This window comes from Salvelinus sp. IW2-2015, unplaced genomic scaffold (assembly GCF_002910315.2).
Source record: "Salvelinus sp. IW2-2015 unplaced genomic scaffold, ASM291031v2 Un_scaffold1688, whole genome shotgun sequence".
Classification (NCBI taxonomy): domain Eukaryota; kingdom Metazoa; phylum Chordata; class Actinopteri; order Salmoniformes; family Salmonidae; genus Salvelinus; species Salvelinus sp. IW2-2015.
This window is the reverse complement of record NW_019943087.1, coordinates 134,880-149,009: the sequence shown is the minus strand read 5'-3', so window position 1 is coordinate 149,009 and position 14,130 is coordinate 134,880. Positions and strand designations below refer to the sequence as shown.

The following is a 14,130-nucleotide window of genomic DNA, read 5'->3' as shown; positions in this document are numbered from 1 at the left end:
TGGGTAGACTACTTAGACTATATATATGTCAGGATATGTAACCCTAAATCAGATGGGTAGACTACTAGACTATATATATGCAGGATATGTAACCCTAAATCAGATGGTAGACTCTAGAATATATAGTCAGGATATGTAACCCTAAATCAGATGGTAGACTACTAGACTATATATATATGTCAGGATATGTAACCCTAAATCAGATGGGTAGACTACTAGACTATATTATGATCAGGATATGTAACCCTAAAATCAGGACTTGATCAGGTAGACTACTAGACTATATATATGTTCAGGATATGTAACCCTAAATCAGATTGGTAGACTACTAGACTATATATATGTCAGGATATGTAACCCTAAATCAGATGGGTAGACTACTAGACTATATATTGTCAGGATATGTAACCCTAAATCAGAGATGGGTAGAACTACTAGACTATATATATGTCAATGGATATGTAACCTAATAATCAGATGGGTAGGTACTACTAGACTATATATAGTCAGAATATGTTAACCCTAAATCAGATGGGTAAGACTACTACTAACTTATATAATATGTCAGGATATGTAACCCTAAATCAGATGGGTAGACTACTAGACTATATATATGTCAGGATATGTAACCCTAAATCAGATGGTAGATAGAACTACTAGACTATATATATGTCAGGATATGTAACCCTAAATCAGATGGGGTTAGAACTACTAGACTATATATATGTCAGGATATGTAACCCTAAATCAGATGGGAGTAGACTACTAGACTATATATATGTCAGGATATGTAACCCTAAATCAGAGATGGGTAGAACTACTAGACATATATATATCAGGATATGTAACCCTAAATCAGATGGGTAGACTACTAGACTATATATATGTCAGGATATGTACCCCCAATCAGATGGGTAGACTACTAGACTATATATATGTCAGGATATGATACCCTAATCAGATGGGTAGACTACTAGACTATATATATGTCAGGATATGTAACCCTAAATCAGATGGGTAGACTACTAGACTATATATATATCAGGATATGTAACCCTAAATCAGAATGGGTAGACTACTAGACTATATATATGTCAGGATATGTAACCCTAAATCAGATGGTAGACTACTAGACTATATATATGTTCAGGATATGTAACCCTAAATCAGATGGTAGTAGACTACTAGACATATATATATGTCAGGATATGTAACCCTAAATCAGATGGGTAGACTACTAGACTATATATATATCAGGATATGTAACCCTAAATCAGATGGGTAGACTACTAGATAATATATATATATGTCAGGATATGTAACCCTAAATCAGATGGGTAGACTACTAGACTATATATATGTCAGGATATGTAACCCTAAATCAGATGGGTAGACTACTAGACTATATATTATGTCAGGATATGTAACCCTAAATCAGATGGGTAGACTACTAGACTATATATATGTCAGGATATGTAACCCTAAATCAGATGGGTAGACTACTAGACTATATATATGTCAGGATATGTAACCCAATCAGATGGTAGACTACTAGACTATATATATGTCAGGATATGTAACCCTAAATCAGATGGGTAGACTACTAGACTATATATATGTCAGGATATGTAACCCTAAATCAGATGGGTAGACTACTAGACTATATATATGTCAGGATATGTAACCCTAAATCAGATGGGTAGACTACTAGACTATATATATGTCAGGATATGTAACCCTAAATCAGATGGTAGACTACTAGACTATATATATATGTCAGGATATGTAACCCTAAATCAGATGGGTAGACTACTAGACTATATATATGTCAGGATATGTAACCCAAATCAGATGGGTAGACTACTAGACTATATATATGTCAGGATATGTAACCTAAATCAGATGGGTAGACTACTAGACTATATATATGTCAGGATATGTAACACCTAAATCAGATGGGTAGACTACTAGACTATATATTGTCAGGATATGTAACCTAAATCAGATGGGTAGACTACTAGACTATATATATGTCAGGATATGTAACCCTAAATCAGTGGGTAGACTACTAGACTATATATATGTCAGGATATGTAACCCTAAATCAGATGGGTAGACTACTAGACTATATATATGTCAGGATATGTAACCCTAAATCAGATGAGGGACTACTAGACTATATATATGTCAGGATATGTAACCCTAAATCAGATGGGTAGACTACTAGCTATATATATGTCAGGATATGTAACCCTAAATCAGATGGGTAGACTACTAGCATATATATATATGTCAGGATAGTAACCCTAAATCAGATGGGTAGACTACTAGACTATATATATGTCAGGATATGTAACCCTAAATCAGATGGGTAGACTACAGACTATATATTGTCAGGATATGTAACCCTAAATCAGATGGGTAGACTACTAGCTATATATATGTCAGGATATGTAACCCTAAATCAGATGGGTAGACTACTAGATATATATATGTCAGATATTGTAACCCTAAATCAGATGGGTAGACTACTAGACTATATATATGTCAGGATATGTAACCCTAAATCAGATGGGTAGACTACTAGACTATATATATGTCAGGATATGTAACCCTAAATCAGATGGGTAGACTACTAGGACTATATATATGTCAGGATATGTAACCCTAAATCAGATGGTAGACTACTAGACTATATATATGTCAGGATATGTAACCCTAAATCAGATGGGTAGACTACTAGACTATATATATGTCAGGATATGTAACCCTAAATCAGATGGGTAGACTACTAGACTATAACAGTCCTTTCGGAAAGTGTTCAGCCCCTTGACTTGTTCCACATTTTGTTACGTTCAAGCCTTATTCTAAAATGGATAAAAAAAAAAAATCCTCATCAATCTACAACACAATACCCCGTAAAAACAAAGTGAAAACACTATTACCTTATTTACATAAGTAGTCAGACCGTTTGCTATGAGACTCGATATTGAGCTCAGGTGCATCCTGTTTTCATTGATCATCCTTGAGATGTTTCTACAACTTCAAATCAAATGTTATTGGTCACATACACATGGTTAGCAGATGTTATTGCGAGTTGTAGCAAAATGCTAATGCTTCTAATCCAAATAGTGCAGCAGTTTCTAACAGGTAATATTACGGGGTGCACATTTGGGAATATTCAGAGGTGGAAACTTTCCGTGGGAATTAACGGGAATATATGGGAATTAACGGAAATATATACAAATGAGTATTAATACCATTTAAATGTAGATGTTTTTTGCATTGGATATATTTATCCATATCATATGGAGACAGAAACGTAAACCTTTTACCTTATTATAAGTAGACATATTTGCAAATGATGAAATCCTTCTAATAGAAAAAAAAAAACGATTTAGTTACGAATTGAACTTTAATTACACGAGTTGACTCTTCACATGGGATGATTTCACTGAACAACTAAAGGGAATATTAAATGATCCATCGCATCTCCCAGAAACATTTTCAACATACATCTGTAAAATTATAGTTTCTAGACTAAAGCTTTGGTTGTCTTCCTTTCAGGCTTCCATGTCTTCTCCCTGGACCTCATCAATGTCCACCTCTTGAACATCAGACCTGAGGCCTCATCTTCACTGTCACTTTCCAACCTTGTTGAGGATGGCTCGTTGTCAGGCTCAAAAAAACTCAATTGTCTGGATGGCCACCAATTTGTATTGGTCAGCCTGTTGCGTGCTTTGGTGTGTGTGTTCCCCAAACAAGGACCAGTTGCGCTCTGAGACGGCTGATGTTGGTGGGATTTGGAGGATGATGGAGGCAACAGAAGAAAGAGCCTCAGATCCACAAAGTCCCTTCCACCAGGTGGAGCTTCAGGCAGAAGTCTTCACGCTTTTTGATGTATTTCAGAACTGCAGTTTCCTCTGCTTGGAGCAACAGTGAAGTGGGCAGGGCAGTACGGAGTTCTTCTCTTACATCTGCCAGCAGAGTCTGAACATCAGACAGGATGGCATTGTCTCCCTCAATCTGTGGCAAAGGCTTCAGGAGGTTTCAGGAGATTCAGGCTGCTTACTACTCTCTCCCAAAATACACCATCCAGGAGGATCCTCTTGTGGGGCTGTCCATATCGGCAGACTGTGATATGACCATTTCTTGGAGAGACTCCTTCCCCTCCAGGAGACTGTCAAACATGATGACAACACCACCCCAACGGGTGTGCTTGGGCAGCTTCAATGTGGTGTCTTATCTTTCTCACTTGTGAGGTAGATTGCTATTGATAAGGTGTCTGATTCCTCATTTTCACCTCAAACAGAAGTAGAGGGACTTTTGTCAAAGGTTGCTTGTTGTGAGCGCTGAATGGGAACTTTATGCACTTGGCCAGATGATTCTGCATCTTTGTTGCATTCTTCACATATATACAGTATATACATATGAGATGAGTAATGCGAGATATGTAAACACTCTTAAAGTGGCATTATTAAAGTGACAAGTGTTCCATTTATTAAAGTGGCCAATGATTTCAAGTCTGTAGGTAGAAAAGCCGCCTCTCTGTGCTAGTGGTGGTTGTTTAACAATCTGATGGCTTTGAGATAGAAGCTGCTTTTCAACCTCTCTGTCCCAGCTTTGATGCACTTTTACTGACCTTGCCTTCTGGATGATAGCGGGGTGAACAGGCAGTGGCTCGGGTGGTTGTTGTCCTTGATGATCCTTTTTTGCCTTTATGTGACATTGGGTGTTGAAGGTGTCCTGTATTCCTGGTCGTAGTGATGGCGTATTCCTGGTCGTAGTGCTGGTCGTATTCCTGTCGTCGATTCCCTGGTCGTAGTGCTGATCGTATTCCTGGTCGTAGTGCTGGTCGTATTCCTGGTCGTAGTGCTGGTCGTATCTGGCGTCGTATTCCTGGTCGTATCCTGTCGTATCTGGTCGTAGTGCTGGTCGTAGTGCTGGTCGTATGCTGGTTCGTATTCCTGGTCGTTAGTGCTGGTCGTATTCCTGGTCGTAGTGCTGGTTGATTCCTGGTCGTAGTGCTGGTTGTATTCCTGGTCGTGTGCTGTTGTGCTGTAAGTTGACATCTCTCTGATATCCAATATTTCTTCCCAGCTGTATGTATTAACACTTAAGGTTTCCTGGGCTAACAATGTAAGAAATAATACATAACAAAACGAAATACTGCAGTCTCCTAAGGACTTGAAGCGAAGCTCCATCACGATCGGCGCCATCTTGCAAAGATCCTTGATTGAGGTCCACCTGTGGTTAATGAGAAATTGATTAGACATGATTTGGAATGCACAGTTGACAGTGGCATCGTCAGAGCCAAAAACAAGCCTGACTGGTCGAAGGAATTGGTCCCTAGAGCTCCGAGAACAGACTTGAACCCGTTTGAACATACATGTATCTGGGAAGACGCTGAAAATAGCTGTGAAGCGCGCTCACGCACCAACCTGACAGAGGTTGAAGAAGATCTGAAGAAGGATGGAGAGAAACTCTCTCAAAATAAAAGTGTGTGCCAAGCTTCTAGGTCATACCCAGGAAGACCGCAGGCTGTAATCGCTGCCAAAGGGAACTTCAAAAAGTACTGAATAAAGGGTAATGGTAAATTATGATAGCAATTCATACAAATAAAAAAAACTAAAATGTGTAGATTGAGAGGAAAACAATTTAATTACATTTTTAGAAAAAGGCTGTAACGTAACAAACAAAATGTGTAAAAGTCAAGGCGGTCGAACACTTCCAAATGCATGCAGTTATACTGTTGGTTTTATACTGTATACTGTATACCCCTGATGATTATTTACCACTGTGGTTTTTAATAAGACAACGTCCCTGATGTTATTAATTCACTGGTGGTTTTAATACGACAACTCCTGATGTTATTACACGTGTGGTTTTAATAAGACAAACTCCACCTTGAAAAAAATTTGGGTTGTTATTTATAACTTGGGGTGGGTTTTAATAAGACCAACTCCTTGATGTTATTCAGTTGGTTTTAATAAGACAACACCCTGATGTTAATTATACTTGTGGTTTTAATAGACAAACCCTATGTTTTACACTGTGGTTTATAAATAAGACAACTCCTGATGTATATTATCACTGTGGTGTTTTAAAATAAGACGACAACACCCTATGTTATTAACACTGTTGGTTTTAATAAGACAACCCCTGATGGTTATTACATGTGGTTTAAATACGACAACTCCCGGGATGTTTTATCACTGTTGGTTTTAATATAGAGACAACTTCCCTGATGTTATTACACTGTGGTTTTAATAAAGACAACACCCTGATGTTATTATACTGGTTTTAATAAACACCCGAAACCGGGTTAATAAGGGACCACACCTGATGTTATTACCACTGTGGTTTATAATAAGACAACTCCCTGATTGTATTACACTGGTGTTTTAATAAGACAAACACTCCCTGATGTTTTATACTTGTGGGTTTTTAATAAGACAAAACCCTGATGTTATTATATCTGTGAGTTTTAATAAGACAACCCACTGATGTTTATTACACTGTAGCGTTTTAATAAACAATCACCCTGATGTTTTAGAACTGTTGGTTTTAATAAGACAAACCCTGATGTTTATTAACTGTGGTTTTAATAAAGAAATCCCTGCATGTTATTACACCTGTGGTTTTAATAAGGGATCAACACCCTGACTGTTAATTATCATCTGTGGTTTATAATCAAACAACTCCCCTGATGTTATTACACAATGTGTTTTAATAAGACACACTCCTGATGTTTATTACTTGTGGTATTTAATAAGACAACTCCCTGAGTGTTATTATAACTGTGAGTTTTTAATAAGACCAACTCCCCGAGCTGTATTTCGCTGTGGTTCTTAATAAGACAACTCCTGATGTATTATTCAAAAACCCTTGTGGTTTTAATAAGACAACAGCCCTTGGATGTTATTACACTGTGGTTTTAAATAAGACACTCCCTGATGTTTTAACTGTGGTTTTAATAAGACAACACCCACTGATGTTTATTAACACTTGTGGTTTTTAACCTAAGACAACACCCTGATGTTATTACACTGTGGTTTTACTAAGACACACTCCCTGATGTTATATACTGTGGTTTTAATAAGACAACCCCTGATGTTATTACTACTGTGGTTTTAGATAAGACAACATCCCTGATGTTATTAAACTTGTGGTCTTAATAAGACAAACCCTTGATGTTATTATACTGTGGTTTAATGAAGGACAACTCCCTTGATGTTATTACCGACTGTGGTTTTAATAAGACAACTTCCCTTGATGTTATGTATACTGGTGGTTTTAATAAGGACCAACTCCCTGATGTTATTTACACTGTGGTTTTAATAAGACAACACCCTGATGTTATTACCACTGTTGGGTCTTAATAAGACCAACTCCTGATGTTTATTTATACATTGGGTTTTTTAATAAGACAACTCCCTGATTGTTATTACACTTGCGTTTTAATAAGGACAACACCCTGATGTTATTACACTTGGTGGTTTTATTAAGCACAACACCCTGATGTATACATGTGGTTTAATAAGACAACTCCCTGATGTTATTATACTGTGTTTTAATAAGACAATCCCTGATGTTATATACATCTGTGGTTTTTAATAAGACACACCCTGAATGTTATTACACTGTGGTTTTAATAAGACAACACCCTGATGTTATTATACGCTGTCGGTTTAAAAAAAAAAAAAAATTAAGGACAACTCCTGATGTTATTACACTGTGGTTCGTTAATAAGACATACAACCTAGATTTATTACACTGTGCGTTTTTAATAAGACATACCACCCTGATGATATTACCACTGTGGTATTTACATAGAGACAAACACCCTGAGATGTTATTTACACTTGTGGTTTTAATAAGACAACACCCTGATGTTATTACACTGTGGTTTTAAAAGACAACACCCTGATGTTATTAACACTGTGGTTTTAATAAAGGGACAACACCCTGATGTTATTACACTGCTGGTTTTATAATAGACAACTCCCTGATGTTGCCAATTACACTGTGGTTTGAATAAGTACAACACTCGCCCTGATATTATCATTTAAGCTTGAAGCTTATTGGGGATCCAATTCATACGGCCCAGGAAACACACAACCAACCACACAACGTTGTCCCAGCATAACACAACAACGTTGTCCCAGGCCGAAACACACAACGTTGATTCCCCAGAGCAAACACACAACCCCACAAACGTTTGTGCCATGCAAACAACACAACCGCCCACACAACGTCTGTCCACAGCAAACACAAAACCACAATATAACGTCCCAGCCATTTGTGATTATCATATTGCAGGATGAACTGTTCTCTGCCTGCCGTTTTGACAATGAGGCAAACTTATCCGATTAGAGAAGATGTAGGAGGAAGGAAGGAGGGGGATCGAAAGAGAGGAGACAGGAAAACCCGACCACCCCCAGTAAAAAAAACAACCCCTAACCTACTGCACCTCAGATACAAAACAACCCCTAACCTACTGCACCTCAGATACAAAACAACCCCTAACCTACTGCACCTCAGATACAAAACAACCCCTAACCTACTGCACCTCAGATACAAAACAACCCCTAACCTACTGCACCTCAGATACAAAACAACCCCTAACCTACTGCACCTCAGATACAAAACAAACCCCTAACCTACTGCACCTCAGATACAAAACAACCCCTAACCTACTGCACCTCAGATACAAAACAACCCCTAACCTACTGCACCTCAGATACAAAACAAGACTCCTAGGTGGGTGGGGGTGGGGCTAAGGGCTGGGTGTAGGTTCAGGGGTCAGGGGTCATAGTACATATCGTAGTTGTTCTCCTCTGACTGGTTGAACCAACCAGGTTAAAGGTTAAGTAGGATTCAGGGGTCAGGGGTACGTACCGTGGTTGTTCTGCTCTGACTGGTTGAACCAACCAGGTTAAAGGTTAAGTAGGATTCAGGGGTCAGAGGTCAGGGCTACGTACCGTGGTTGTTCTGCTCTGACTGGTTGAACCAACCAGGTTAAAGGTTAAGTAGGATTCAGGGGTCAGAGGTCAGGGGGTACGTACCGTGGTTATTCTGCTCTGACTGGTTGAAGCCACACAGCTGACAGATAGAGCGAACCCACTTGTTCATCTCCTCCTCGGTCTCTGCCACCAGGTAAAAGGTACGCTCTGACGTCTTGATGTCGAACACGAAGCTATCCTGAAACTCCTTCCTCTTGAAGGTCAGCCCGGCGTCCACCTGCTCACAGCAGTGCAGGTCGATGATCCGGATGGGCTTCTTAGACCGGTCGTTCTTATAGTACTCCAGGACATCAGGGTCGCCAGACATACGACCACTACGCAGGATGAACCAACGTTTTTTCCACGCCTGGAGAGAAGATGAGAAATACAAAAAAAACAGGGATTCAACAAATTATATAACCGTGGAAACACAAAAAAACAACTCTGTGTGATCACAAACCTTACCGGCGCTCAATTCAAAAGTCAAAATCAGACCAACTTCAACAAGTCATTTAGTCAACAGTGATTCCCCTGGAGAACAATGTCATCAACTCTGTCTGTGTCTGTTCCCACAGTCCGTTCCCATGGTAATGGTGTAAGAGACAGTTGAGCAACAGTTGGGGAGTTAACTCTGATCAAACACACAGATTGAGATCAGAGGCGGTTTGGTGGGTTTGGGGCAGGTGTACTTCCCCCCCCCCCCCCCAACGTATTTCCTGTGCTGCTCATATCCCTCAGAGAGAAGAGAGAGAGACACACACACAAACAGATCTCTGTGACAGCTTCACTCCAGCACACACCTGCAGGGGCGGGCTCCTCCCTATCACAAAAGTGACTGACAGCTGGACAAGCAATAAGAATCTGGCCAAACTGGATGTCAATGGAGTGCAGCCGAGGGAATGTCCTCTCAGGCGGTGACAATAAAAAGGCCTTCATAAAGCAAATATTACGAATACAATGACAGACACAATGTTATGGACACCTGTTCCTGTACACAGAGACAGATACAATGTGTACAAACAGTAAGGACAGTAATTAATAGTAAAGTGTGTATAGACAGTAGTTATATAGGATGGTGTGTATAGACAGTAGTTATATATAGAATGGTGTGTATAGACAGTAAGTTATATAGGATGGTGTGTATAGACAGTAGTTATATAGGGGTGGTGTGTATAGACAATAGTTATATAGGATGGTGTGTATACAGTAGTTATAGAGATGGTGTGTATAGACAGGTATAGACAGTAGTTATATAGGATGTGTGTATAGACAGTAGTTATATAGGATGGTGTGTATAGACAGTAGTTATATAGGATGGTGTGTATAGACAGTAGTTATATAGGATGTGTGTAGTAACAGTAGTTATATAGGATGGTGTGTATAGACAGTATGTTATATAGGATGGTGTGTATAGACAGTATTATATAAGATGGTGTGTATAGACAGTAGTTATATAGGATGGTTGTGTATTAGACAGTAGTTATATAGGATGGTGTGTATAGACAGTATTATAATATGTGTGATATGAGTAGTATAGGGTGTAACAGTAGTTATATAGGATGGTGTGTATAGACAGTAGTATATTAGGATGGTGTGTATAGACAGTATAGACATGTTATATAGGATGGTGTGTATAGACAGTAGTATAGGATGGTGTGTATAGACAGTAGTTATATAGGATGGTGTGTATAGACATAGTTATAGGTGTTGTATAGGGTATTATATAGGATGGTGTGTATAGACAGTAGTTATATAGGATGGTGTGTATAGACAGTAGTTATATAGGATGGTGTGTATACAGTACAGTAGTTATATGGATGTGTGTATAGACAGTAGTTATATAGGATGGTGTATGTATAGACAGTAGTTATATTAGGATGGTGTGTATAGACAGTAGTTATATAGATGGTGTGTATAGACAGTAGCAGTGTTATATAGGATGGTGTGTATAGACAGTAGTTTATATAGGATGGGTGTATAGACAGTAGTTATATAGGATGGTGTGTATAGACAGTAGTTATATAGGATGGTGTGGTATAGACAGTAGTTATATAGGATGGTGTGTATAGACAGTAGTTATATAGGATGTGGTATAGACAGTAGTATATAGATGGTGGGTATAGACAGTAGTTATATAGGATGGTGTGTATAGACAGTAGTTATATGTAGTGATGGTGTGTATAAGCAGTAGTTATATAGGATGGTGTGTATAGACAGTAGTTATATAGGATGGTGTGTATAGCAGTAACGAGTAGTATAGAAGATTAAGTAGTTATATAGATGGTGTGTATAGACTAGACAGTAGTATATAGGATGTGGTGTTATAGACAGTAGTTATATAGGATGGTGTGTATAGACAGTAGTTATTAGATGGGAGTATAGACGTATAGACAGTAGTTATTATAGGATGGTTGTATAACAGTATGAGTAGTTATATAGGATGGTGTGTATAGACAGTAGTTTTATAGGATGTGTTATAGACAGTATAGACAGTATTATATAAGGATGGTGTATAGACATTAGTTAAATGGATGTGTTAGACAGTAGTTATATAGATGGTGTATAGACAGTATTATATTATGATGTGTGTATAGACAGTAGTTATATATGGATGGTGTGTATAGACAGTAGTTATATAGGATGGTGTGTATAGACAGTAGTTATATTAGGATGGTGTGTATAGACAGTAGTTATAGGAATGGTGTGGTATTAGACGTATAGACAGTAGTTATATAGGATGTGTGTATAGACAGTAGTTTATAATAGGATGGTGTGTATAGACAGTAGTTATATAGGATGGTGTGTATAGACAGTAGTTATAATAGGATGGTGTGTATAGACAGTAGTTATACAGGATGGTGTGTATAGACAGTAGTTATATAGGATGGTGTGTATAGACTGTAGTTATATAGAATGGTGTGTTTAGACATTATAGACAGTAGTTATATAGGATGGCTTCCTCCCAACCAGAACCTCTATACCAGGCGGTGTCAGAGGAAGGCCCTATAAATAGTCAAAGACTCCAGCCACCCTAGTCATAGACTGTTCTCTCTGCTACCACACGGTAAGCGGTACCGGAGTGCCAAGTCTAGGTCCAAAAGGCTTCTTAACAGCTTCTACCCCCAAGCCATGAGACTCCTGAACCGCTAATCAAATGGCTACCCAGACTATTTGCATTGCCCCCCCCCCCCACAACAAAAAATCTATCAATCTATTAAGAACCAATATTAAATTGATGGATTTTGTTGGGGATTTTTTTATTATGTTACTTAGATAGACTCTAACTATCCTTTCAAAACACTTCATGATGACAGAAGTGAGTGCTACGGGGCGATCGTCATTTAGTTCAGTTACCTTCGCTTTCTTGGGCACAGGAACAATGGTTGACAACAGACTGGGATATGCTCTGAGGACGCGGCTTGGGATGCCGTCTGGGCCGACAGCCTTGAGAGGGGTTAACACACTGACTTATGGTCAGCCACGGAGGACGAGAGCACACAGTCCTGGTTAGCCTCTGGGGGCGTGGCTTGATATTGTTTTCCTCAAAGAGGCCGAAGAAAGTGTTTGGCTCGTCCGGGAATAAGGCGGCGGTGTCCACCACGAGGCTGGTGTTCCCCTTTATAATCCCTGCCACATATGACTCGTGTCTGAGCCGTGAATTGCAACTTCACTTTGTCCCTGTACTGTCGTTTTGCCTCCGATTGCCCGACGAAGGTGGTAGCTGGTCTGTTTGGACATGTCCATGTTCCCAGTCTCCTTAAATGAGGTTTAGGTTTGGAYAAGTTGTAATCATCCTCTGAGCACTTCCTGATGAACTACAGCACAGAGTCAGTGTTGATACGTCGATACTATTCTCAGAGGCGGGAACATTTCCAAGTCTGCGTGATCAAAACAATCTTGAAGCATAGATTGCAATTGGTCAGACCAACGTTGAACAGTCCCGCTCCTGTTTTAAGTTTCTGCCTGTCAGTGGCAAGGAGCAGAATGGAGGCATGATCTGATTTGCTGAAGGGAGGGCGTGGCCTTGTAGCCGTCCTGGAAGGGAGAGTAGGAATGATCCAGGATCCGTGTTGCGCGTGTAGAACAGATGTGTTGATAGAATTGGACTTGAGTTCCTGTACGTTACTAAAATCACCCCACTCCTACCTCTTCTCTAGGGTTTGACAATTTGGTGCAGCCCCCCGGGACGAGTAGAACTGCCTCGGGAAGTTCAAACAAAGGATCCAGGTCAGGGAAGTCGAATTTCTGCTTGGATTTGTGAGTGAACGCTGATCGAATATCCAAAAGTGATTTCCGACTGTAGGTAATAATAGAAGAAATGTTGTGAGCAAATAATGTCTGAAGGCCCTCTCTGTTCTGAGGCCAGAGACAAGCAGATGATGTGTGTGTGTGTGTGTGTGTGTGCTTGATGGAACAGGGACTCTGGCCATATGCCAGAAGCACTTCCGGCCCTCTCTCACATCCTGCTGTAGGTCCTGTCTCATACATGCAGACTGCTGCAGTAGGTCCTGTCTCATACATCCAGACTGCTGTAGTAGGTCCTGTCTCATACATGCAGACTGTAGGTCCTGTCTCATACATGCAGACTGCTGCAGTAGGTCCTGTCTCATACATCCAGACTGCTGCTGTAGGTCCTGTCTCATACATGCAGACTGTAGGTCCTGTCTCATACATGCAGACTGCTGCAGATAGGTCCTTTCTCATACATCCAGACTGTAGGCCTTCACTTCTCCCAGTTAGTCATGTCAGACATCCTGAATAGTCCTGTCTTCATAATCCAGCTGTAGTCCTGTACTCATACATTCCGACTTCTGTAGTCCTGTCTCATACTACCAGACTGCAGTGCACTGCTCCATCATCAGGTCCTGTCGCTCATACATCCACTGGAGCCCTGTCATAGACGAGTCCTGTCTCATACATCCAGACGTTGCATAGGTTCCGTCTCATTACATGCCAGACTCAGTAGGTCCTGTCTCATACATCCAAGGACTTTGGTAGGTCCTGTCTCATACATTCCAGACTGTATCCCTGTCTCATACATCCAGACTGTAGGCCTGTTCTACCACTATCTTTTACATCCAGACTGTACTCCTGTCTCATACAATCCAGAACTGTAGGTCCCTGT

At 39.8% G+C, this 14,130-nt stretch overlaps 1 protein-coding gene across 1 annotated transcript in view; it reads right to left on the bottom strand.

Moving 5' to 3' along the window:
- The window catches only part of gab2 (GRB2-associated binding protein 2), a 141,334-nt gene that overhangs the window by 39,864 nt on the left and 87,340 nt on the right, over positions 1 to 14,130 (bottom strand). Inside the window, exon 2 of the mRNA XM_024139148.2 lies at positions 9,069 to 9,372. Within this exon, the coding sequence (XP_023994916.1) occupies positions 9,069 to 9,372 (304 nt within the window). The remainder of the gene's footprint in view (positions 1 to 9,068; positions 9,373 to 14,130) is intronic.